A 27,353-nucleotide genomic window follows, 5' to 3' on the forward strand; every position below is an offset into this window, starting at 1 on the left:
CTTGAACCCAAAGAGGGGGCGGTTACAGTGAGCCGAGATAGCGCCACTGCACTCAAGCCTGCACAATTGAATGATACCCTGTCTCAAAAACAAACACCCACCCACCCAGTGGGGCACATGACTGCTGTTTACTAGCATCTCTACCAGATTCTGGGTAGCAGAAGGAAAGGAAGGGAAATGGGCAGTTTTAAACACACTTTAGTGGCCATTGAGATAGTGCTTTGGGGGTGGCATGGTCATTTGCTCTTCACCCAATTACGCTGCTTTGCAGCATCTCTTTATATCTCATCTTGTTCCCTAAATTCTCACACGTTCAAGGCAGGGACTATTCAACCCAACAGGTGCCCACAAATATCTGTTCATTAGCTTAGCTGTCTACTCATCGAAAATGACACAGACTTTGACAAAGGTCTGTTTAATCTGCTCACTGCCGACGGTTAAACTGGATAAATAAAGCTCGAAAACACTTTCCAGGCCCAAACTATGTAACTGAAACAGATGAAAAGAACGGGAAAATTACAAAATCCCTTACTGGCTGTGTACGGTGCAATGACAGCTGTACTGTATATTTTCCTAATTTATTTGGGGTCATCACTGATGGACTCAACATACATTTCCCAAGTACCGATCACACTAACTGATAACCACGGTGGAAACACACAGAAGGTCTACACGCTACAGGGTGCCGGGCATGGACTCAAGCACTAAATATAAATCAGGTCTCACATTAACCTCAAATGTTTGGTGTTATCATTTTTTTGAGACAGGGTCTTGCTGTGATGCCCAGGTTGGAGTGCAGTGACGCAAACACGGCTCACTGAAGCCTCGACCTGCCAGGCTCAAGCAGTCCTCCCACTTCAGCCTCCAGAGTAGCTGGGACTACAGGGGCACACCATCATACCCAGCTAATTTTTTTTTTTTTTTTTAATAGAGATGGGGTCTTCCCGTGTTGCCCAGGCTGGTCTCAAACTCCCGGGCTCAAGTGATCCACCTCCCTCAGCCTCCCAAAAGTGCTGCAATTACAGGCATGAGCCACTGAGCCTGGCTGTTATTACTATTTTTATTTACAATTAAGGAAACCGGCCGGGCGCGGTGGCTCAAGCCTGTAATCCCAGCACTTTGGGAGGCCGAGACGGGTGGATCACGAGGTCAGGAGATCAAGACCATCCTGGCTAACACGGTGAAACCCCGTCTCTACTAAAAAATACAAAAAACTAGCCGGGCGAGGTGGCGGGCGCCTGTAGTCCCAGCTACTCGGGAGGCTGAGGCAGGAGAATGGCGTGAACCCAGGAGGCGGAGCTTGCAGTGAGCTGAGATCCGGCCACTGCATTCCAGCCTGGGCGACAGAGTGAGACTCCGTCTCAAAAAAAAAAAAAAACAATTAAGGAAACCAAGGATCGGAAATGTTTTACTTTATTTAAAAATTGCCCAAAGTGGAGAACAGCAAAGCTAGGATTCAAACCTGGGAAGGGTGGCTCCAGGATTTACACTCCAAATCACAATCCTACGCTGCAGTTTATTTTATTTTTTGAGACAGGGTCTCGCTCTGTTGCCCAGGTTGGAGAATAGTGATCCTCCCACCTCAGCTTTCAGAGTAGCTGGGACTGTAAGCACGTGTCACTATGCCTGGTTACCACGCTGCTTTTCATCTAATTAAATCATATAGAAATTACTAGGAAGAGATAACTTTTTAAACAGTATTAAAGTATGAATGTCAGCATTTAAATCCCATCATTTAAGGCACTCGTCCTATGCTGCCAGTACAGCCGGGTGAGAAGGAAGAGGCCTTCAGAGCCTGAAAGATTCCACTTTCCTTCTGCCATCAGCCTGGCTCACATTGACTCTCTGATTCTCGGCTTCCTCATCCACAGGGAAGAGGACAGAAAGCCAGGCCGTCCCACCTCAAGGGTATTACGAGGAATAAATGAGACTGGCTGAGGCAGGCCTTTGTAAAAGAGAAAGCAGACTCCTTCCAGGAACCCCCAATCTACAGAAGCCCCCCCAGCATACAGTAAGCACTTGACCACCTGGATAAAGTATAACTGATCCTCATTAACCCCAGATTCTGTATTTGCAGATTGGCCTACCTGCTCAAGTATTTTTAACACATATCTATTTTTAAGTAAAATAGACATGGGATTAAGCCATGTTGCCCAGGCTGGTCTCCAACTCCCGGGCTCAAGTGATCCTCCTGCCTCGGCCTCCCAAAGTACTGGGATTACAGGCGCGAGCTACCGAACCAGGCCCTACTTGCTAAAATTTATTTGTAACCCCAAAATGGACACTCATGGCACTTTCACTGTCATTTCGCTGACATGAGTGTGTGCAAAGTGGTGAAAAATTTGAGTCACCCAACACAAATTCCCAGCTGAGGTGACCAAGGCTACATGCCTTCTTTCAGCTCATTCTTGTCCTTTTCTTGGCAATTTAGTGCCATATTTTTTGCACTTTTGTGCTTTTTGTTGGTGATTTCGCTGTTTAAAAGGGTCCCAAGCACAGTGCTGAAGTGCTGTCTCGCATTCCTAAGCAGAAGCAGGCTGCAACATGCCTTACAGAGAAAACACATGTTCAAGAAGCTTTATTCAGGCATGAGTTACAGTGCCACTGTTTGTGAGTTCAATGAAGAATCAACAATATATATTAAATTAGGTGTCTTTAAATGGAAATGCACCTAGAACAAGGTATACATTGATTGGATGATGGAAATGTGTGACCCGAGGCTCACAGGAACATAGCTACCCATGTATTTGCCTCAGGAGCAATGGATTAGTATTTCCTAATTCAGTGCTTGCAGCAACTTTATGAAACAAACTACTGGGAGCAATGAGATTTGACTATATTAGCTAAAAGCTGTATAATGAACATTCACTCCCTCAGAGCAGAGGCAGCTACCGCAGGAGGACAAAGCACAAGCACTGACATCCAGGGGTCCTGAAGCGAAAGAGGAAACACACAATCTTGGTGCCCGCTGGGCCCCCAGGTCTCCCTCCCTTTCACAGCCAAGCAGCCTTTGGCCAGCACCAACCCAGAGAGCAGAGACAAGGGCTCTCATCCTTCCATCCAAGGTCCATGGAGCTCAGAAGCACACGGCAGGCTTACCTCCCAGGGCCTCCACGGTTCCTTGTCATCCATGTGGGAGTCTAGGGCCCAGCCCCTGTAGGAAATACCAAGGCTGGTCTTGGGGGCTGGAGGACCCTCCATGGAGCCCCCTCTGTCTCAGATGACCTCACGCCACTCACACCACCCTCCAGCCCCGCTGCTGGCCCACATCAGGACTGACATCCCGCTTTTCCAGGCTGAGCCAAGGAGAGCGATTCCCAACAAAAGACCATCAGCATCCAAAGGTGGGAGCCAAAAACCCAGACTCCGTTTTCTGGGTCACCCAGGCGATCCTCTGACAGCTTACGTGGGAAAATCAGCATATATTCTTACATGGCAACCCCTCTTAGAAAGCATTCAAGGAAGGAGGCAGAGGCGTCAGACCACTCCAAGCTCATTTTATGAGTCATTCGAACACCAGCAAGAAAAACAGCCTGGAGGCTAAGCAAGCACTGTTGAGACCAAACCTAAGACTCAAAATGAAAAATCTATTTTCTTAAAGCCATAGGGGAAAATGTGTACTGCCACCCCGTGATTCTGGGATCCTGCCACGTGGAGACCACATGAGGTCCTGCTGCCCCAGACAGAGATACCCTTGTGTTTCTCCCTGAGGTTGAAGGAAAATGGAAATGAAGCTACCAGCTCTGGACACAGCTACACAAGGCTGAACTAGCTCCCAGTGAAAGCGGGAGATGCCAATGATAATAAAATGTCACCTCCAATACTTTTGCCAGGGTTATAAAAAGAAACTGGAGACTTCCTCCCTTGGGCATCTTCTGTTAATTGCCATTTATAAAAGTTCTGTTTTCTAGGTCTGTAATATGCATTATTTTCCCTTTGAAAACAAAAAGAAACTCCTAAAATATCAATCGGCGTTCCAAATGGCAAAGTGATTTGCTTCCCAGCTCACACTCTGGGATCAGCTCAGGAGTCTGTCTGAAATGCAGGCATCTGGTACCAATTTGTGACAATATAAAATCAAAGCTCAACTCCTATGTAAATATTTTTTTATTCCAGATCTCACCAGCCTCCATGTATCTTATTCATTTCCTTATACTTCAGCCTTGACTTTTATTTTCTTGGCTCTAACAGAACTAAAGTTACGCATAACGAACGTTGCGCTTCTTAATAAGCTCTACAGGCTAAATTATTTCTGGCTCTGTGAAATGCTGCTGCTCACAAGAGTACTGGATTGAAATATTTTGTTTCCATTGCTTCCAATCTGCCAGGCCCCAATTATTCGATTATGTTTGTAGCAAACAGGGTCAAATAAAAAAGTCTGGTTTAGTCATTCTGTACACACATAGCAGCTTCCCACTCACAGGGACTGGATGGGTAAGTGACATATCAGTGTATGTTCTTACACGGTGCAAGTGTTGAACAGTACAGGTGTCCGGAAACACCGCCCCATCCTAAAACAACCTGTTTTGTTCAGGAAGGTCACAAAACTTGTTTAGATAAAATGTCACAAGTGTCAAAAGGCAAGAGAGCAGAGAGGGAGTGGATGGGCTTCCGTTAGAAGGGATCTCCGCTCTGCGTGACTTGGTGAGAAAACTCAATTCTCTAAAGTTCAAAAACCTTACTGACATGGTGACATCAGCCCCCACAAAATCTGCACGGCCCCAGCAGAGTATATGGGATACAAGAGTCACATCAGATATTTACTGAGACCCACATTCTAGGTACTGTAAGTACCTTACAGAGATCTCAGATTTGCTCTTCGCGGTAACACTATGAGGCACCCGATTATTAAATATCGTCTCCTCCTCTTTACGGATGATAACCGAGGCTCAAGGAGATTAAGGAACGGGCAGATGTGGGATGTGCAATTTCCCTATGGCTCAGTCGATCATAAAGTACAATAGGCACGCTATTATGAAAAACCACCAATAACATGGGAGAAAGACGTAAACTGCTGCTGTAGGTGGAGACTGCACCTCAGCCTTAATTTGACTTGCCGAGCAAGAGCAAATGGACAGCACACCAGGTGCTTGTTTAGTTACTACAGCACACGATTATGCTGATTCCAGAAGGCATCTTCTTCACACGCGAGATCGCTCAGACTTCGGCACTTGGCAATCAGGTGCAAACATGTGCAAGTTGAACTAGAAATTGTTTGAAAAAGCTAATGATCTTGCTCTAGATTTTTTTTTAATTAAAAGACTATATGTGTTCAACTGAAATTGAATGAATGAAATCTGATTTGGGGTATTTCTACAAATTTTTCTGAGATAGTCTTGCTCTGTCATCCAGGCTGGAGTGGGTGGTGTGACCTCAGGTCACTGGAATCTCTGCCTCCCGGTTACAAGTTATTCTTGTGCTTCAGCGTCCTAGGTGGCTGAGATTAGAGGCATGCGCTATCACACCCAGCTAATTTTTGTATTTTTAGTAGAGACAGGGTTTTGCCATGTTGGCCAGGCTGGTCTCGAACTTCTGGTCTTCAGTGATCTGCCCACCTCAGCGTCCCAAAGTGTTAGGATCACAGGCATAAGCCATGGTGCCTAGCCTATTTTTCATTTTTTGAGATGGAGTTTTGCTCTGTCGCCCAGGCTGGAGTGCAGTGGTGCGATCTCAGCTCACCATAACCTCCACCTCTCGGGTTTAAGCAATTCTCCTGCCTCAGCCTCCCGAGTAGCTGGGATTACAGGTTATGTGTCACCACGCCTGGCTACTATTTATATTTTTAGTAGAGACAGGGTTTCACCATGTTGGTCAGGCTGGTCTAGAACTTCTGACCTCAAGTGATCTGCCCGCCTCAGCCTCCCAAAGTGCTGGGATTACAGGCATGAGTCACTGTACCTGGCCCTAGCCTATTTTTTTTTTAACTGTTATGTTCAAAATTCATCTTAAAAGGTAATATTGCTGGTCATAGTGGCACATGCCTGAAATCCTAGCACACTGGGAGGCCGAGGTAGGCAGATGGCTTGAGCCCACGAGTTTGAGATCAGCCTGGGAGAGATGGTGAAACCTCATCTCCACACACACAAAAAAACAAAAATTAGCCAGGTGTGGCAGGGCATGCCAGTGGGCTCAGCTACTTGAGTGGCTGAAGTGGGAGGATCGCTTGAGTCCAGGAGGTCGAGGCTGCAGTGAGCCGAGACTATGCCACTGCACTACAGCCTGGGAGGAGAAAAAAAAGTAACATTAAAAATGTTAGACCAGCCAGGCACGGTGGCTCATGTCTGTAATTCCAGCAATTCGGGAGGCCAAGGTGGGCAGATCACAAGGTCAGGAGTTCAAAACCAGCCTGGCCAACATGGTGAAACCCTGTCTCTACTAAAAATACAAAAAATAGCAGGGCATGGTGGTGGGCGCCTATAATCCCAGCTACTTGGGAGGCTGAGGCAGGAGAATCATTTGAACCCAGGAGGTGGAGGTTGCAGTGAGCCAAGATCACACCATTGCACTCCAGCCTGGGCAACAAGAGTGAAACTCTGTCTCAAAAAAATAAAAACAAAACAAAACAAAACAAACAAAAAACATTTTAGACCAAGGCCTGGCACAGGGGCTCAAGCCTATAATTCTAGCACTTTGGGAGGCCGAGCCAGGCGGATCACTTGAGGTCAGGAGTTTGAGACCAGCCTGGCCAACATGGTGAAACCCTATCTCTACTAAAAATACAAAAATTAGCCGGGCATGACGGCAGGTGCCTGTAATCCCAGCTACTCAGGAGGCTGAGGCATGAGCATCGCCTGAACCCAGGAGGCAGAGGTTGCAGTGAGCTGAGATCTCGTCACTGCACTCTAGCCTAGGAAACAAAGTGAGACTCAGTCTCAAAAAAAAAAAAAAGAAAAATATCAGACCACGATTATAAACTTGAGATGATCTCTAACCATAAATATCATTCTCCACCTTGGGAGAAAAAGGAAAATCTCCATATGTAAATATTCAATCAAGTTACTTATGACCCTACAGATGTATTACCTCAAGCCATCAGGACAGTAATGGCACAGGATTAGGGGGAGAAACAGGCAATGAGAAGAAATAGGGTCATCTTTAGTTGCACAATTTTTCTTCCAGGTAGCATTTTAGCTCATTCATTAATTTTTTTTAAAGACAAGGTTTCACCATGTTGCCCAGGCTGGACTCCTGGGCTCAGGCAATCCTCCCGCCTCAGCCTCCAGATAGCTAAGATTATAGCCACAGGCCACCCTGCCTACCTTGGTAGGATTTTTAAACTCATAACACTGGATCAAGCTAACACTCCTGTCTCAGAGATGGCACTGCTACCCAATCAGTCCATAGGCCCCCTGCTCCGTATCTAATCCATCTCCATTGTGCCTTTCGTCTCTGTTGAATCCATTCACTTCTCTCCACCCGCTTCACTATCACTGTGGTGCAAGTGGTCCCCGTGTCCTGCCTGGACCATGGCATCAGTGCTCTAGTTTCTTCACATCTGCTGTTCCTCCTGCCTGCATGAGCCCTTCTGGCCCTGTTCTGCACCAGCTGCTGTTGCAAGAAGTCAGGGACCCTGAATGGAGGGACTGGCTGAAGCCATGGCAGAAGAACATAAATTGTGAAGATTTCATGGACACTTATTAGCTCCCCAAATTAATACTTCTATAATTTCTTATGCCTGTCTTTACTGCAATCTCTGAACATAAATTGTGAAGATTTCATGGACACTTATCATTTCTCCAATCAATACCTTTGTGATTTCCTATGCCTGTCTTTAATCTCTTAATCCCGTCATCTTCATAAGCTGAGGAGGATGTATGTCGCCTCAGGACCCAGTGATGATTGCGTAAATTGTTTGTAGAGCATGTGTGCTTGAGCAATATGAAATCTGGGCACCTTGAAAAAAGAACAGGATAACAACAATGTTCAGGGAATAAGGAAGATAACCTTAAACTCTGACTGCCAGTAAGCCAGGCAGAACAGAGCCATGTTTCTCTTCTTTCAAAAGCAAATAGAAATATCGCTGAATTCTTTTTCTCAGCAAGGAACATCGTTGAGAAAGAGAATGTGCCCCTGAGGGTAGGCCTCTAAAATGGCCACTTTACGGCTGGCTGTCTTTTACCGTCGAAGACAAAGGGATGAAATAAACCCTGGTCTCCTGTAGCGCTCCCAGGCTTATTAGGATGAGGAAATTCCCGCCTGACCGGTTATCTGCTTTTAAACCCTGTCTCCTGATGTTATCAATGACAATGCCAGCGGAAACTTCATTAGCAATGTTAATCTCGCCCTGCCTCCATTTGCTTCGTGATATTTTATTACCTTGTGAAGCATGTGATCTCTGTGACCCAACACCCTATTCGTGCACTCCCTCCCCTTTTGAAAATCGCTAATAAAAACTTGCTGGTTTTACGGCTCAGGGAGCATCATGGAACCTGATGACATGTGATGTCTCCCCCGGACACCCAACTTTAAAATCTCTCTCTTTTGTACTCTTTCCCTTTATTTCTCAGACCAACCGACGCTTAGGGAAATAGAAAAGAACCCACATTGAATATTAGGAGTGGGGTTTCCTCCAATAAGCTGCTCCTCCTGTCTGCCCCAATCTTTCTTATCCATTGTCAAGTCCTTGATACCTATCCATTCTTAGACCTTAGTTCAGCAGTCACCTCCCGAAGCAAGCCTTCCTTACCCTGCCACAGGAGTCCAATCCACCATCACTTATCACAGGCCAACAGGATCAAGGCTGTCCCCACTCTGTGACTCACCCCAGACCTGCAGTCTTCCATCTGTCGGTGGATTACTCAAGAGCCTCTCTCCAATTAGACAGAAGCTCCACAATGGCAGGACACATTCAAGTCACCTACAAGTTCTATCAGTTCTACCTCCAAGACACACCTGCCATCCATCCACCCCTCACCACCTCTACCTCTGTCCAGGCTACTGTGTGTCTCAGCAGGACGCTCTCACCTAAAGGCAAGAGGCTCCCAGAGGTCTCCTCACATCCATGCCTGCCCCTCATTCAATCCACAGCAGTCAGTGGGACCTTAAAACGCAGGCCAGGGCACTCTGCTCCCCAGCGGCTTCTAATAAAGACAGTGAGAGCTCTTGGCGTTATGAGGCATCTGCCCAGTTCTCAGGTGAGCCCCCTTGGCTCCCCAAGTTCACTATGCTCCAACCACCCTGGTCTTCCTCCTGCAACAGATCAAGTGTATCATCTCAGGACCCTAGAAACACATGGCTCCCTGTGCCTGAAACCTGCGTCCCATCTCTCAGTGGCGAACTGTTTTCTCATCTTCCTGAGAAAGCCTTTCCCAGCCACAACACCTAATAGATGTTCACAGACTCCCACAACCCTTCACAGAACCTCCAGAGTTTAGTCTACTTGTAGTTGGTTTGGTTGCCTCTTTTCCCCATTGCCAGCATGAGACACTAAGGTCTGTGGTGGCAGGGGTCCCACCCCTCCGGGGCTCCCCTGTATCCCAGTGCTTGGCACAGGGCAGAGGCTTTCCACAAATTGCTTGGATACTTGAAAAACTATGACCTTAAAATAGAGGCAGAGAGGAAATGCTTTAGGACGCAGACGAGGGAACAGATACCCCAGACACAAGGAGGCAGAGAAGCCAATGCAGAAAGGACTCGTCGGAGCCAAGCCTAGAAGTTCACCGGAGATACAGCGTGGCCGTGTCGGCGATAGAAAAGGAGTGGAGAGCCTAACGGTGGTGATGCCAAGTCTCAACCCTGCATTACCAGGGAAGCCGAGCCCCGCATCAGAGGTAACTTCCGTCGATTTGTGCTAGAATAAATACAATCCTTTCGGGAGCACTAGACGCTGTTCACATCTTTCAGAAGGTCCAGTCAAGCTGGAGGTACACGAGGCTTTGTCCACAGTGGCTGCTCCCAAGCGTGAATGGGCGACAGGCGCATGTAGTGGCCTTGTTGAAACACAGATTGCCGGCCCCGCCCCAGAGCTTCTGACCCAGTGGGTCTGAGGCTGGGTCTGGGGATCCTGTTTCTAACAAGTTCCTGGCCACCGCTGGGCCAGAGAGCACATTCTGAACACTACTGGGCTACCGCACCAAAGAATCAAACAAAAACAGATGAATCTAGGATAGAGTTTAGCTTGTTTTCCAAAAATTCCATGGCTGGGCACAGTGGCTCACTCCTGTAATCCCAGCACTTTGGGAGACTGAGGTTGGTAGACTGCTTGAGCTCAGGAGTTTGAGACCAGCCTAGGCAACATGGTGAAACCCTGTCTCCACTAAAAATACAAAAATTTGCTGGTGAGATGGCACATGCCTGTGGCTCCCAGCTACTGAGGAGGCTGAGGTGGGAGGATGGCTTGAGCCCTGAAGGCAGAGGCTGTAGTGAGCCAAGATTGCAGTACTGTACTCCAGCCTGAGCAACAGAGCGAGACTCCATCTCAAAAAAGTAGACAAACTTCCTAAAAGTAAAAATTTTGAATGACTATAGGTTGATTTATCTGAAGAGACAATTAGGATGCCAAAGGGGTTAAAAACAAAAAGCATGAGAACGGCACAGTGGCTCACTTCTGCAATCCCAGGACTTTGGGAGGCTGAGGCAGGTGGATCACCTGAGGTCAGGAGTTGGGGACCGGCCTGGCCAACATGGTGAAACCCCATCTCTACTAAAAATACAAAAAAAACCCAAAATTACCCGGGCATGGTGGCACACATCTGTAGTCCCAGCTACTCAGCAAGCTGATGCAGGAGGATGGCTTGAACCTGGGAGGTTGCAGTGAGCCGAGATTGTACCACTGCACTCCAGCCTGGGCAGACAGAGCAAGACTCCATCTCAAAAAAAAAGCACTGCTACAGTTTCCTTCCTCCATTCAACCTGTCTACAGTTTTGAAAAATCCAGCTCTGCTCACACCTATTCCTATTCAAAGTCTTCCCATTTTCCTCCAGATTAAACTCACCGTCTTCAACCAAGCATCCAGTGTGCTTTGCCACAGTGCACCCACTATGAGGTCACAGCTGACTTGAGTGCCCAGTTCTAAGGGCATCTCCAGGACAACCACTGCTCCCACTGCAGGAATGGTGGCCCCTAACCTGTCCTGCTGCCCGAGTCCAGCTGCCTTGTGCTGAGCTGTCCTCTTCTGGAATGGGCACTGGGCCCCATTCATCTCTGAAGAACAAGACCATACTTGCCTGGCATGCAGACGTGTGTGCAGAGTTGACACAGAAGTCCCGCTGACCCAATGCCAAACGGGCGATACCTGGGATCCCTGGACAAAGACCCAACCAACCATGGGGTCAAGGAGAGGAGGTGGAGGCCATGTGCAGAGGGGAAACGGGGCTGAAAGGCGAAGCCAAGTCACCTACGTAACACTCAACTCAACTCCACGTCACGGTCACACAGACCCTGAGGAGAGGGTATCCACACCAGAGAGGGTATCCTGCTTAGAAATGGAGGCCAAGCGGGCCAGGCACGGTGGCTCAGGCCTGTAATCCCAGCACTTTGGGAGGCCGAGGCAGGCAGATCACGAGGTCGGGAGATTGAGACTACCCTGGCTAACACGGTGAAACCCTGTCTACTAAACATACAAAAAAATTAGCCGGGCGTGGTGGCGGGCGCCTGTAGTCCCAGCTACTTGGGAGGCTGAGGCAGGAGAATGGCGTGAACCCGGGAGGCGGAGCTTGAAGTGAGCCAAGATCGTGCCACTGCACTCCAGCCTGGGCGACAGAGCGAGACTCTGTCTCAAAAAAAAAAAAAAAAAAGAAATGGAGGCCAAGCAGGCAGCACACAGAGCATGGAACGAGGGCTACAGCTCTGCTAATAAGTGAGGAAAGGTGTGTCTTCCCAAATTGTCTCTGGAGGTAGCCCTCCCCCAGCATGTGCCCCACGGGGGCTGCAGGACCCTCCAAGTAGGGCAGCATCTTCTTGGGCCCGCGTGTGGGCAAAACCAACTGCTGCTCTTCACCTCACAGCCTCACCGCTCTAAAGGTACAAGGATGAACATGGGAATTCCCCCTACCTTGATTTATTTTGGCAACAGAAATTGTCAAGATTCCAGTGTAAGCAGGGGCAAAATGCAGCACCTAACAGAGGGGTACTGTTTCTCTTTGCTGCTCTGATTTCACTACTACTGGTGAAAACTAAAACAATGCAGCAAGGTAGCTGTTCAGGATCGGCTCCTCATGATCAGAGCAGACCTTGTCCTGTTTCTCCACGGCTTCTTGGACAGCGTAAGGTGCAGTGCAATTGTGAATGGAAAGAACAGTTAGAATCTTCCTGCTCAATCAGTAAGGGCCAAACCTCTGCTGGGTGTTTAGTGTTGCATTCTGCATTCTTATTTTAATATTTCCAACACCCCAAATGGACTGGCGTCCTTATCCCCATTCTACAGGTGAGAACATGAGGTTCAGAGTGGTGACATGTGTGGTCCGAAAGGTGCCGTTAAGCGGCAGAGCTATGGAGCTCCAAAGCTGGTCTTTCCACTCTTCTGCGCACCCATTTTGCTGAGACAGAGGCCTAGGGGCAGGGGTGCAGGAAGCAGGAGCTTACTCCCTGCGGGAGGAACTGATACCAAGCTATTAATACTATCTGGAGAGAGCTGTTGTTATTGGGAAAATTTTCCATGACTCTGGCCCCAAATCCGGGTTGCATTGGCCTGCCCGAGGTTATCACGTGAAAATCAGCATGCTCGCTGGAGAAGAAGGCGCAGGCTAGCCAAAACTATAGCACAATATTTCTTTGTACTTTAGCATACTGACCTTGATTGACTCCGGCCCATAGGTCTGAAACAGATGAGGCCCTAGCATTTTGGTTAACAAACACACAAGTACAAGATTTGAGACTGGAAGGAGAATCAAGTTTTACAGTACTCAATTGACTCTTACGTTTTTCTTAAAATGGTACAGCTATAATAGAGTTTTTGTTTTAAAACTCTCAACTTAGAAAATGTAAATTTTAAAACTCTAGCTCTACTACATACGGTGACTTTCAAATCCGTAAAACAGCTACCACATTGCGTTTTTGAAAATTACTTGATTTTTTCAAAAGCACTTCTTAAGCTGTTAAGTATCAAACAAATAAACAGAACTTATAATATTATCAGTTGTTTTGTGATGGATAAATGGAATCCCACAATTACTTTAGACATTTGTAATCTCATCTTCCTTCTCCACTATTCACCCTCCAAAAACAAAATTTATTCAACTCAATAAATAAAATAATTTGTCAAGAACTACCATTCAGGCCGGGCAGAGTAGCTTATGCCTGTAATCCCAGTGCTTTGGGAGGCTGACGCAGGCTGATCACTTGAGGTCAGGAGTTCGAGACAAGCCTGGCCAATCACTTGAACCCGGGAGGCAGAGACTGCAGTGAGCCGAGATCATGCCATTACATTGCACTCCAGCCTGGGCGACAGAGCAAGACTCCGTCTCCAAAAGATTAAAAAAAAGAACTACCATTCAACATCACATCAACCATTTGTCCCCCTAACATGCCAGTTTTTGTCCTTAAGCAAAAAACTTTAGATGTTGATTATCTTCCAGCTCCTCACATTCCTTCCTCTACCCCTCCAACCCAGCCCTTCCTAAAACGAAGTAGACATTTTGCTTTATAAATAATTTGGTCAATGAGTAAAGTGCTTTAAAATACAAATCAATGTGCCAGGCACATAAACATCTTTGGTATTCTTGAATATTTTACTAGTCTCTGGTTGAATGCTTTTTCTTCTATTTATTGTAAAACCTAACTTAGATTATCATATACCCTGCGCTTTAAACCAGGGACAAGATTGGGTCCCTCTTGCACACAGATATCATTACAATATTCCAAAGTCCTAAGCCCCTGGTATTTGCACATTCTGCTTTACAAGCTCTTGTCTGGGACCAAATGTGCGGCAATAAGCCCCAAACCACGATGAATAACCTCGTTAAAAATGATCTAGTGTGCAGCCATCCAAACTACTAACACAAACAAAGAGGAAAAGACAAACTAGGAAACTCCAATTGATTATACGTTCCTAGAGGCTTTTCAAAATCAAACACACATAAAAATACAACATTACACAGTTGGTAAAACAAAGTAATAGCTAATGATTTCATGATTCCTGTATGTAATACTAAGCGGTCTGAGCCCCAGAATCTGTGAAAAGTTTGCTGTTTAAATGGTACACAGGCAGAAACTTGAAGGGGAAAGACATTTTTTTTTTTTTTTTTTTTTTTTTTTGAGACGGAGTCTCGCTCTGTCGCCCAGGCTGGAGTGCAGTGGCCGGATCTCAGCTCACTGCAAGCTCCGCCTCCTGGGTTTACGCCATTCTCCTGCCTCAGCCTCCCGAGTAGCTGGGACTACAGGCGCCCGCCACCTCGCCCAGCTAGTTTTTCTTTTTTTGTATTTTTTTTTAGTAGAGACGGGGTTTCACCGTGTTAGCCAGGATAGTCTCGATCTCCTGACCTAGTGATCCGCCCGTCTCGGCCTCCCAAAGTGCTGGGATTACAGGCTTGAGCCACCGCGCCCGGCCGGAAAGACATTTTTCTGAAGTGGAAAAAAGGGATAGTGGTGACCCAAGGGAAAATTTACATCATTATGTTAAGCAGCAGATTCTTATAAAAACTTCTGGTTTTCAACATGCTTCCTTTGATAGCAACATTTTGCACAGCGCCCAAAGAGGAGAACAGAACAAAAAGAATGTGTGAGCCGGGCGCAGTGGCTCACACCTGTAATCCCAGCACTTTGGGAGGCCGAGGAGTGTGGACCACAAGATCAAGACGGGCGGATCACGAGGTCAAGAGATCGAGACCAGCCTGGCCAACATGGTAAAACCTCATCTCTATTAAAAATACAAAAATGAGGCCAGGCGCGGTAGCTCATGCCTGTAATCCCAGCACTTTGGAAGGCTGAGGCACGCAGATCACTAGAGTTCAGGAGTTCGCAACCAGTCTGCCTAACATGGCGAACTCCCGTCTCTACTAAAAATACAAAAAATTAGCTGGGCATGGTGGCAGGTGCCTTTAATCCTAGCTACTTGGGAGGCTGAGGCAGGAGAATTGCTTGAACCAAGGAGGCAGAGGTTGCAGTGAGCCAAGATTGCGCCACTGCACTCCAGCCTGGCAACAGAGTGAGACTCCGTCTCAAAAAAAAAATTTAAAAAATTTAAAAAGATGTGTGGTAAAGCCTTAGGTACACATGCTCATAACCAACTCTCTGGAAGGGGAAAAAGAAAAACCTTGACTTGTAGCATTGGCCGATTCCTGTGGTGTAAATATTCCCACCACACGTATTTCAGATTATCAACCAGCTCAGACTCCTCAATCGTCTCTGGTAAGTGGGTAGGAGTCAGCTCCAAGATACTACAGGATCTACAAGAAACCCAGCTTAGAAGCCAGGAAAACCAGGGTTCAATTCTAGCTCTAGATTCCAGCTATGTGGCCTTAGACAAATGTCCTTAACTATCCAGCCTCAGTCCTCTCAGCTCTAAAGTAGGCAACCTGTTCACAGACTGCCACACAAATAAAACAACATACGTGAAGTATATGGCACACGAGAGGTGCTCAGAACTCCATACAAGTTGCCTCCCTCCGGGGGGTGGGAGAGACAGGCACAGGTAGGGTGGTCTGGGTGGGGCAGCCTCCACAATCTGTCTCACCTGAGCCCCAAGACGGATTGTTTTAGCAAATCAAGAGTCAGGAGCAACCGCTGGATAAAAACAAAGACCTAGAACGTTGTGGGGTGGGGGAAGAGTTAGAATCAAATTTTCCTACTCTTACTGTTAGGGAATTGGAGTTTCATTTGTGTTCCCTACGGAGAAGAGATGTGGTCTGTTTCACCAAAAGCTGGCCCCAGGGCGATCCATCACCAAGCTCTGACCAGAGCACGGAGGAGGGGCCCTCCAGTCAGGCCTGGCCTGAAGCACAGACCCACAGGGAAGGAAGAGGCCCAACCAGGAGAGTGTGCGAGCATGGGGAGCGCAGCAGCTGGCTCTGTGGGTGACAGAGATGGAAAGAAGGGGCCTCTTGTGGGAAGGCAGTGGGGACCTTGCCCCAGGAGAAGCCTGACAGCGCCAGAGCCTGGGGCACGGAGCAGCGTGGGTGCCCTCTGTAAAGACAACACAGTATGGCAGCAACAGGCCTCAGAGGGTGTGTGGGAGCGGGGGAGGTTGCAGTGGCAACCAGGACCCAAGCCAACAGCTGCCTCGTCTGAAATACCAGGAATTCAAGACTGGCAGGATCAGATGTGGGTTTCAGAAGGGTCCCTCTGACAGCCCAGAGGGGAGGGATCGACAGGAGTCCAAACAGAAGCCAGGAGCCCCTCGGGCCACCACATTATCCAGGCTGTGAACCAAAGCAAGGAGGGTGCAGACGGGCAGGAAGGGGCCAAGGGGACCTGCACACCTCCCGGGCACAGAGCACTGGGCAAGGGCGGGGGCAGCACAATGACTCTGTGACAAGCCAGGGAATAGGCCATGTGGTCTCTGTCGCAACTACTCGATTCTGTCCTTGTAGCGCAAAGGCAGCCAAAGGCAAGACTTGCACGAGTGGGTGTGGTTTTTCCAAGAAAGTGTTATTTATAAACAGCCAGTGGGGCAGCTGGGGAAAGGGTGATGCTGAGAAGATACAGGAGGAAACCCGCCCAGGGAAGAGGTAGTCGTATCATTCCCATTTCACAGATGAGGACCCAGGAGAGCTTTCAACTTTGGGAGGCCAGGTTCCTGTTGCTAATTGCACCATGCCCTAAATAACGCAAGACACGTAATATAGCAGGTGAGTAAGAGAGGCAATAAAGGTGTCAGGGATTCAGCTGTGGCCAAAAAGAGACGAAGCACGGGCAGGCAGCGGGCGGGAGTTAATTGCCAGAGTCACAGGAATCCCTATTTACCTGGCCTGTCCTTTGGGCCCAAGGGCACAGAGGTCTTCCCTAGGTGACAGAAAAGTAGAAACTGAATTAAGGAAATCACAAGTGATCGGTAACCTTTGAGGCCATTTAGGTCCATTTCTGCTCAGTTCAGCTGAAGCCTATTTAATAAGCATGTATGAGCCTGACCCGTAAACTGTAGCACAGCAGAGGGAAGCGGGTCAGAGCACAGGACCCCAGACAAGTTACTTCACTTCTCTGTGCTTCCAAATGGAGGTGATGGTAGTACTGTCGCAGGGTGTTTCTAGGTAGGAACTCAGTCCCCATAAAGTGCTTAGAATAATGCCTGCCATGTATTCGTTAAGAATACTGTGTCCAAGGCCCTGTGCCAGCTCCCACAGGGAAGGGTGTGAAATGTCCCTGCACCCCTCCCTGGGTAGGGGAAGTTCAAACACGCTCACCTCTAACCACTCACTCACCACTCTACCAACTCGCCCGTTTACTTATGTCACCCAACACAGACAGGGACCATGTTTTATGCCTCCATCTCCCATGACTAGGACAGTGGTGACTCACGATTGATACTCACTGTGTTCAATGTTTGTTGAATGAATAAATGATACCAGGCATTAAGTCTCAACACCAAGATTTCCTTTTCTACGTAACTGACAGATAACACTGCAACCTAAGTCACCCCCTGGCCACTCTGACCTTGGACCCCTGCCCCTCTGTGGTGTCTGGGGTCTGATATCAACATGTACAACAGTACTTTGTAAACCTGAAGGCCCTTTAGCAACAGAGGTTACTACAGATCATGTCCTTGGTGTAGGAGTAGTGTCAGCTGGGGGACTGACTGCCCGCCCCCAGGCAGTGGCTTCCTGCTTGGATGGCCTCCTAACATTGTCAGTCCAGCTGTGATATTGCCCGTGGCCGAAGGAACACAGCTGAAGGTAGTTTTTAAAGTTCTCCCTTACACTGGGAGAACCCTATTCACTCATCCATCCATTCATTTCTTCATTAGTTGCATGTTCTGCCCATCAGAGCCACATGGAACAAACTTAACACTACTTTGTACCTGAGGTTAGATTATCCACGTGCCCCCAGACTCTGCAGCAGGCCACAGGACCCAGACACATGGAATGGTGGACCCAGAAGGGGCGGCAGGCTCATCTGTCCCAACCCCGGAGTCCCATAAGGAAACTAAGACCCAGAAACCAGGAGTCCCAAGTCCTGCTTTGACCTCTCTTACGCCACATCAGGTCCCAACACAGGCTCACCTGCACTGTCTCCTATTCTACTCTCCAGGCCACCTGCCCTTGGCCCTCTGCCACCTCACAGCTATCTTTCCGAAGAGAGAAAAAAAGTCCAGGCATGGGGCTTCCTGGGAAAGCTACTGAGTACAGAGCCACGTGGTGGCTTCCCCACCCGTTCCAGAGAGCAAAAGCTCACCCTGGAACTCACGAGCCTCCCCAGGCACTTGCCAGCAGTGAGCACGCTTCCTATGTATTTCTCCTGAGCTTGCCCACATTGCAGGCTTTGTGACTGCAAGAAGGGCAGCGGGCCAGCCTCAGCTGCGCTCGCCATCCACAGGGCCCCGCCTGGCCTGGGGCTGCAATTCCAATCTCCAAAACCCATGGTTGCTGGAAAAATGGCTCAGCAATAATTTGTGTTTGCTTACTGCTGAGATCAAAGTTCTTTACAGACTTCTGAAATCCTGAGGGGTCAGGTGGCTCACAACTGGGGCACAGACTGGTGACTTGCCTGATGTCACAAAGCAGGTGGCGAAAAAGCTAGGTAACAATATCCATCTCCCCTTACCCTGATTCCTGATCTGTAGTTAGCTCACATTTTTCTTTTCAGTCAAGACACAGATTACAATTACAGCACAAGCCCAGATTTCCTCCGAAGAGGGGCAATGCAGAGGGAAGGGCAGGCAGAAGCTCTAAGTCGGCTGAGCAATCGCGAGCCTGAGCTCTGCTATTAATCGCTAGCTGGCCTGGGGAGGCCACTTAACATCTGAGTCCTGTGTTCCTTGGTCTGACAACAGAAACAAATCGTAGTAGTGGGTAAAGCCTCCCTCCTCAAATGGTGGCCACTCTGCATTCCAGGGAACTGGTTAGAAATACAGAATCTGCTTTTAAGAGATTAAGTGATTCCAAATGCATTTACATTTGAGAAGCCCAAATATGAAGCACTGAGCACAAGGCCACACTCAGACCTCAATTACAAATGTAAGTGCATTTTACACTTGAAAGGGCCTGAGGCACAAGCCAAGGTTCTCAGGAGGAAACAGACCCAGAGGGCTGGTTAACCCACCAGGGTCAAACGGCTGTCACAGTGGCACCAGTATCTGAACCCAGAACCTAGGGCTCTTCTGTATCACAAGCCCGCAAGGCATGATGCTAACTCAAGTGTTCTCAGAGGCAAAACCCTCGTGCTATTTTTTTTTTTTTTTTTTTTTTTTGAGACGGAGTCTTGCTCTGTCGCCCAGGCTGGAGTGCAGTGGCCGGATCTCAGCTCACTGCAAGCTCCGCCCCCCGGGTTCACGCCATTCTCCTGCCTCAGCCTCCCGAGTAGCTTGGACTACAGGCACTTGCCACCTCGCCCGGCTAGTTTTCTTGTATTTTTTAGTAGAGACGGGGTTTCACCGTGTTAGCCAGGATGGTCTCGATCTCCTGACCTCGTGATCCGCCCGTCTCGGCCTCCCAAAGTGCTAGGATTACAGGCTTGAGCCACCGCGCCCGGCCCCCTCATGCTATTTTTTAATAGTACCCTGGATGGGGCGCGGTGGCTCACGCCTATAATCCCAGCACTTTGAGAGGCCGAGGTAAGGTGGATCACCTGAGGTCAGGAGTTCAAGACCAGCCTGGCCAACATGGTGAAACCTCATCTCTACTAAATACCAAAATTAGCCAGGTGTGGTGGCGCACACCTGTAGTCTCAGTTACTCGGGAGGCTGAGACATCAGAACTGCTTGAACCCGGGAGGCAGAGGTTGCAGTGAGCTGAGATGGTGCCACTGTACTCCAGCGTAGGCGACAGAGCAAGACTCCATCTCAAAAAAGAAAACGAAAGAAAGAGAAATAGCACCCTGGTCACCATGCACCCCTTCCATCAGCACAGCATTCACCTGGGCTCAACTTCATGTCCTCCTGGGGAGCTGTCCGCTCGCCAGAATCTCCAGGAAGTAGAGTAACCCAGGGCTGAGGCCAGCTGCTGGCTGCAAGGAAGTTTTTGAAGTGAAAGGAAGACTTAATGCACACCTTATAAATTCACACTCCCTTTCACCTATTAACACCTTCACTGCTGGAGCAGAGAAACACGAAAGGGCATGAAGCTAAGAGGCATCTTTTTGGCTTCCCACCTCTTGACACTGCAGCCTGAGAGCAAACCTAGCCTGTTAGGCTTCCTACTGCTCGAGTCCCGTCCGTGAGGCTGGGAGGAACCCAGGCTCACAGTCCTGGGTTCCCAGGACACTGCAACAGAATAGAGACGGAGAAATATAAAAGCTAGGGGATCCAAACAAAGAGGCCAAATTTGGGAGGGTAAGAAAGGGGCTGCTGAATTACACCAGTATGACTGGCCGGTTGTATAAGAGACAAACATTTACAGCCAACAGCTCAAAAATTATCTACGGGTCTATTGTGTGCAAGCTATAGTGACATGGTAGAGTGGCAGAGCTTGGACATCAATGATCCAGGTTCCCATCCTGGCCCAACTAAGTCAGATTATCATATGTGCCTCTCAGTAGCTGGGCCAGTCTGAGAAATTACTACCTCTCTGAGCCTGTGGTCTCCTCACCTGTGAAAGAATCTATACTCAGGGTGGCTATGAGGGCTAAATACAATAGATGTCAAGAATCCAGTCCAGTGAACAGAGGTGGTGTCATCACTGCATCCACAGGCATTTACTGTGCACCTTGTCGTGCCAAAGCTTGTACACAGAAATTCTTACCTTTGTGTTGCAAAGTTTGGAAGTCCAAGCAATTATTTGTGATTGGTTTTACAAGTGTTCCAATGAAAGTAACCAAGAAGGGTTTCAAGATTGCAGATTGGGAAACATTCTAATTTTTTTTTTTTTTGAGACGGAGTTTCACTCTTGTTGCCTAGGCTGGGGTGCAATGGTGCAATCTTGGCTCACTGCAACCTCCGCTTCCTGGGTTCCAGCGATTCTCCTGCCTCAGCCTCCCAAGTAGCTGGGATTACAGGAGTGCAACACCACACCCAGCTAATTTTTGTATTTTTAGTAGAGATGGGGTTTCACCATGTTGGCCAGGCTGGTCTTGAACTCCTGACCTTAGGTGATCTGTCCGCCTCGGTCTCCCCAAAGTGCTGGGATTATAGGCGTGAGCCATTGCACCCGGCCCAACGTTCTAGTTTCTATATACCCGAAACAAACCCAATATATAAAACCTCAAATTCATTTTTTTAAAAGGGCAGATTTTAGATACATTGTGGCAACGCTCGTGGAACTTTAATGTGTATACAAATCACCTGAGGATCTTGTTAAAATGCATATCTGGACTCACTTAGTCTGGAATAGGGGAAGAGTCTGCATTTCTAACTGCTCCCCGTCAAGTTGAAGGTGCAAAGCCCACACTTTGGAGGAGCAAGGTGCTATGGTATTCCTCTAATGGCAAGAAACGAATCCAAGGAAAATACAATTTGATTTGAAAACATCCCAGGAGAACATCCGTGAGGTCACATGTCCATGGAAACACACAGGCTAGCAAGGAGGTACACCAGGAAAAGTTTCCACAAATAGAAACCAGAAAAGCTGGCCCCGGGCCTTATTCAAGTGAGTCTGTGCTCTCAGCACACTTCGACTAGGCAGGTGGAAGTACTCTAGTGATAGGCAAGCCGCGGGGTGTTGGAAACAAAGTGTCCTGGGATATTTCAAGTCTGTAGCCTTTCCACAGCTAACCTAGCCTGCCTTTCCACCTTTCTTAAATCAGTTTAACCTATTTTTCCCCTTTGTACTGAAATTTTATGCTGTTTCTATTCACAGCTGTAATTTTATAAAAGCCTATCAGGTTGCCAGATATGGATTATTCAGAAATAGGACTAAAGTGACTGTCAGGTAAAGAAGCATCTTCCAGTGATTAACTCATCTTAATGTGTGTGTCAAGGTGGAAAGGATCAATAAAACGCCTAAAAGGTTCATATTTATAGGACTGGAGGTGTAGTTCTGGATATTCTTTGGTTCAGAAATGTGAACACACAAGATCCTCCATATCCCCTGAAACGAGTTTCTTGGAGACAGTGTGCGAGGTAATCTGATCTCCAGCTGCCTTTAGCATGGACGACACATCTGTCCATCGGGAGACACAAGCCAGCTTTGCACACTGGCTTAAAATAACATGTATGTTTATTACAATTCCTGTCATAACCCTCTTGACTGCTGCGCTTAGGCTGCAAGTCTGGAGTCATCATGAGCCAGTGTGTGATGTCAAGCGGTAATACTGAGCTAAGAAACCGCTGAGTTTGCAGGACTCACCCAGAAACAAGATTCCACCTCCCTGCACTCACCTGCTGCTGAGATGCATGCTCTGACAAGAAACACCGGAGTAGGGCTGTCACCTGTGCCCAGTGTGGCTAATTCATCCATGCACTCATGAGGCTGCTTCCCAGGCTCCACAGCCCTGCTTGCGGGCCATGTGCACTGAAACAGCGAGGCTACGTAACTAGCACCCTCATGATTTCACCCACTTAGGAAGAAGTACATACACTGGGAGCAAACTTGTGGATGAGGCGGTCCTGTTCTTCCCCATTTGTCCATTGCCGGAGGAAGTTAAGTTTTCCTACAGGCACCTTCTTACTTGGACCAGATCAAGCTTTCAGATAAGCATGATAGGAGAGTGAAATTCTAGCAGAGAAAGGCATTCCTTCTCAGAAGGGATAACTGAGGCCCCAGGAAGTTAAGACAACTTTGTCAAGGTAGAGTCTATGCTATTGCTAACTTCACAAGAGGCCTTATTAACCAACAAGGGAGGGCACTCCCCCTGGGGACGGATCTGCATTTCCCCACCTGCTCCCACCTACTTCTTTTGCAAGCTTCAGTTCACACAGTCCCAACCTCCGACTGCTCCTTAGAATATATGGTGACAAACTCTATTTCCTAAACAGTAAGCAAACGTCCAGCATTTCATGTTTTTGCTAAGATGCATAATGCCGCCAGATAACTTCAGCTAACAAACAAGTAAAACAAGCGTTTAACGAACTCAAGCGAATTCATCTTGGAACAGGAAAAAAACCCGTCAAGCCCTATTTCCTCTTTGTTACCCACCCCCTAGGCCTAGTTGAAGGGAATGTAAGAAGGACTTTCCATTGCTCAGGAAAGCAAATGGAAAAAGCCAAGTTTCCCCGGGCCGCAGGAAGACTTGGAGCGCAGGCAATAACTTCTCCGGAGGGTCACGCGTGTCTCCTACAAGTTCAGGCTCACATGCGCCGCTCAGCTGCGGGCCTGCACTGCTCCACTCAGCGCCTGGCCGAGTCTCGCCCCGCGCGGGAAGAGTGCGCCTCCGGGTCTGGACCGGGTTTCAGGAAGTTTGTGATACCGTGTGGGGAGGCTAGAACGCCGCTTTTTACTGGGTTCTTGCAACTCCCGACCCACTGCACAAGCACGGTGCTCCTCTGAGAGTGCCGGGCTCGTGCACACACGTGTGACCACGCACTCCCTGCGGATGCCGCCTCTTTCGGGTGCCCTCGTGGCTTGGGATTCGGGCCCGAAGCACAGGGCGCGGGAAAATGGGAGCAACCCGTAGCCAGTAACCCAGAGACGGCGGGGAGGCTGGACGCGCTGGGCGCGGGGAGGGACGCAGGGTTGGGTGCGCGTCGCATCCCCGATACTCACCGGGACCTCTGCAGCTGCTCGAAGGCGCTGGTGCTGCCGCCCTGGCCTGGCTGCTCCAGGGAGCAGTAGTTCTGCGAAGTCGGCCTGGAGAAGACGATGGGCAGGATTCCCTGAGTGAACGAGTTGAGGCGTCCCCGACTGCCGCTCCCACTGCCGGGGGTCCCGGAGCCCAAAAAGACGGCCGCTGGCACCTGCACGCCGGTAAAGGCATCGTCCTCCTCCAACTCCTCCTGCCCGGCGCCCCCGGACCCGTCAAGCAGCTGCAGTTGGGCACAGGCGGCGAGAGGCGCCGGCCCGGGCGGCTGCCACAGCTCCCCCGACGTCCGGCCGGCGCCCAGGGGGCTGGCGAATCCCCGAGCCACCCCGGGGCCGGACGCGGTCGCATGGCCGCCAGCGATTAAGGGCGGCAGCGACGAGGGCTGTGGGAGGCAGGGGCCGGACCCAGCGGCCAACCCCGCAGCCGGCGTGCCCGCCGCGGCGAGCGCGATGCAGCCGCCCCGCTCGGCAGCGGCTAGCAGGCTGAACCGAGTCCTCCCGCCGCAGGCGCCGCCGGCGCCCGGCTTGGCCGCGCCGCCCTCCTCGCCGCCGCCCCACTCCGCGTCCTGCGGCGGCGGCCGTCCGTCCAGCGAGATGTTGGTGAGGAAGGAGAGGGCAGCCTGGCGGCGCCGCGGGTCCACGCGCGGCTTCCGGGGGGGTTCGGGCGGCGGCTGGGCCGGCGCGGCGGCCGTGGGCTGAGGCTGCGGCGGCGGCTGCTGCAATCCGCTGGCGCCCGCGGCGTCGGTGCCGGCGCTGCCGCTGCTGCAGGCGGCCGTGGTGGCGGCCGCCGCCGCCATTGTGTCCGTCTGCGGCGGGATTTCCGCGATGCCCGGAGAAGCGAGCGGCGCCCGAGCGCTAAGCGGCGGGCGCGAGCGGGGGCGACCCGGGCTGGGCAGGGCGCGGGGATCGGGCGGCGTGCGCGGCGGTCCAGCCCCCCCGCGGGCGGGCCATGCTTGCCCCTCGATGCTCGGGCTGGGGGCGCCGCCGCCCCGGCCCACGCGCGCGCCTAGCTGACTCGCTCGGCTCGTTCGGCTCGCTGGCTGGCTGCCCGCCGGTCGCCTCGCCGCTGGCTCGCGGGCTCTGGGGCCGGGTGTCCGTATTTATAGGTGCGCGCGCCCCGCGCTCGCGCTCCAAATTGCTCTTTGCAATAACACGGAATCACGTGTGGGGAATGCGACCTGGGAGGAAAACAAAGCCGCAGGCGGCGGCCGCAGAGGCAGGCGGCGGGAGACGAGGGGCCGCGGGAGGAGGAAGAGGAGGACGGGAGAGCCGAGCGGGTGGTGGGGCGGGGTATCGGCCCGGCTGTCCGGGTAGTCCAAGCTGCCTGCTGAGGGAGTTGGCGACTCCCGGGGCGCGCGGAAGCCAGGTGCGGGAGGCGAGCACGTTTCCCCCGCGCGCTCGCACTGGGAATTGGGGGAGCGAGCAGAACCCAGTGGGTTAGGTCCTGGGGCTGTGCTCCTGGGAGAGTTGTGGGTCTACAGGACAGTTATGTGGAGCGTTGCAGAGTTTTAGACTGCGAGCGAGTTACTTGGACCCCGCAAGGCCGTTGGTTCCTGAGGAGTAAATAGGTCCTTATTCATAATAACACGGGTCAGTCTACAGCCCCTATGGAGACTGTCCCACCGTAAAGTTATCGCTAACAACCATTGCGGTTGGGTCTCATTCATTCCCAGGCCAAGATGCAGCCCCCGGGATAAATGCACGCCTTGGGATGCGTAAGAGCCCAGAAACACGAACATCTTCCATGTGACCAACGAATTCACTCATCCCCAATCCATGGTATTGCCACTTTTCATCTCTCTCTTAGCAAAGGCCAACGCAAATTTTTTACTTTGGCTCTGAAATATGCTCCATTTTCTGTGAATACCGAGGTGGGCAAAAATGACCTTACGCTCTTTTCCCCTGGTCACCTTGCAAATTTTTGTAGATTATGATCTTTCTCCCGCATAAACTGGGACCAATGTGGACAGTTATCTGTCGTTTATTTCATAAACACACGTTTGGCACCTACCATGTCTTCTATAAATACGGGTTCCTGACGACTCTCCCAGAGCAGTAGCTCTGAATCTGGGAGAAGTCGCAGTCCCCACCCACAAAGAATGCTTGTTTTGGTTGGGGGTGGGAGCGGGGGTGGGGACAGGGTGGAGGGATTCACCTGGAGGGATCTGAAAACGTGTGCGGGTTTCCCCAGGCGGTGTGGGCAACTTACCAAATGCAGTAAGGAACAATTGCCACACTGAATTAAGCTCTGTGACACCTAAAACACCTGCTACACTTTTGAGGGAGAAGCAATGTGTTTAAGATCAACGGATTAATTTAATTAAAGGTTTAAATTTAGCCTTGGAGCTAATGGGTAACTCTACATTGAAATTCCACTCCATTTAAAGCTCACGAAAGTAAATTGAGTAATGGAGAGCAAATACACCCTGTCCAGAGAGGTGCCGCCAACCTGGAGTGCTAGAGGGTTTCAGGTTACATTTGCTCAGGACAGAGATGGCACGTGGCCCTTTACATGAACAATTGTTGTTATATTTTATTTTGTGCTGTTTTTAGGCCTTTTGAAAACCTGGAGCCTGGAGTCTATTTACAGCAGCCTCACATCAGTGAAGTCAAAGCTCAATGGCCAGCTCTGTGAAATTTCACCAGGATTTTAATTATTTTGGCTAACTACCTTCAAACTTCCAAGCCCTTTTTCGACAATTGAGTTAATTTACATGACCACTGGCCTGGTTAGGAGGCAGTATTAAGTGAAAGACTCCAACAGTGTTCCTGTAAAATAAATTTTCCTTCATTCAAAAGTGATAAACGTTAATTTCAGAGAACATAAGATAAGCAAAGAGGAGAAAAAAAAAAGGAGGGGTATCACTAACAGTCTTTTCTGTGGAAATAACATTAAACTTAATTTTTGATATGTTTTGTACTTTCATATATTTTATAGAGACATATGTATATATATTGTTTCAGCTTGTCACCCAGGCTGGAGTGCAGTGGTGTGATCATAGCTCACTGCAGACTCAACTCCTGGGCTCAAGCGATTCTCTCTGCCTCAGCCTCCCGAATAGCTAGGACTACAGGCACCCACCACCACACCTGGCTAATTTTTTAAAAAAAATTTTGGGGGCCGGGCACGGTGGCTCAAGCCTGTAATCCCAGCACTTTGGGAGGCCGAGACGGGCGGATCACGAGGTCAGGAGATCGAGACCATCCTGGCTAATACGGTGAAACCCTGTCTCTACTTAAAAATACAAAAAACTAGCCGGGCGACGAGGCGGGCGCCTGTAGTCCCAGCTACTCGGGAGGCTGAGGCAGGAGAATGGCGTAAACCCGGGAGGCGGAGCTTGCAGTGAGCTGAGATCCGGCCACTGCACTCCAGCCTGGGTGGCAGAGCAAGACTGTCTCAAAAAAAAAAAAAAAAAATTTGGCCCGGTACAGTGGCTCAAGCCTGTAATCCCAGCACTTTGGAAGGCCTAGGCGGGCAGATCATGAGGTCAGGAGTTTGAAACCAGCTTGGCCAACATGGTGAAACCCTGTCTCGACTAAAAATACAAAACTTAGCTGGGCGTAGTGGTACGTGCTTGTAATCCCAGCTACTGGGGAGGCTGAGGCAGGAGGGCAGGAGAATGGCTTAAACCCAGGAGGCGGAGGTTGCA

At 49.7% G+C, this 27,353-nt stretch overlaps 1 protein-coding gene and 1 long non-coding RNA gene across 3 annotated transcripts in view; one reads left to right on the forward strand and one right to left on the reverse strand.

The window, feature by feature from the left end:
* Positions 1-25,275, reverse strand: part of CABLES1 (Cdk5 and Abl enzyme substrate 1) — a 130,338-nt gene extending 105,063 nt beyond the window's left edge. The window contains exon 1 of one of the 2 annotated variants that reach the window (XM_033178142.1): positions 23,668-25,275. In XM_033178142.1, the coding sequence (XP_033034033.1) occupies positions 23,668-24,500 (833 nt within the window). In that variant the 5' untranslated portion in view covers positions 24,501-25,275. The remainder of the gene's footprint in view (positions 1-23,667) is intronic. The other variant, XM_033178141.1, reaches the window with a different exon arrangement.
* LOC117064064 lies at positions 24,228-26,685 on the forward strand. Its single transcript, XR_004429235.1, has 3 exons — positions 24,228-24,303; positions 25,377-25,482; positions 26,257-26,685. It is a non-coding gene; the product is annotated as an uncharacterized LOC117064064 (long non-coding RNA).
* Positions 26,686-27,353: the final 668 nt, after the last annotated feature.

This window comes from Trachypithecus francoisi, unplaced genomic scaffold (assembly GCF_009764315.1).
Source record: "Trachypithecus francoisi isolate TF-2019V2 unplaced genomic scaffold, Tfra_2.0 Lachesis_group19, whole genome shotgun sequence".
NCBI classification, from domain to species: domain Eukaryota; kingdom Metazoa; phylum Chordata; class Mammalia; order Primates; family Cercopithecidae; genus Trachypithecus; species Trachypithecus francoisi.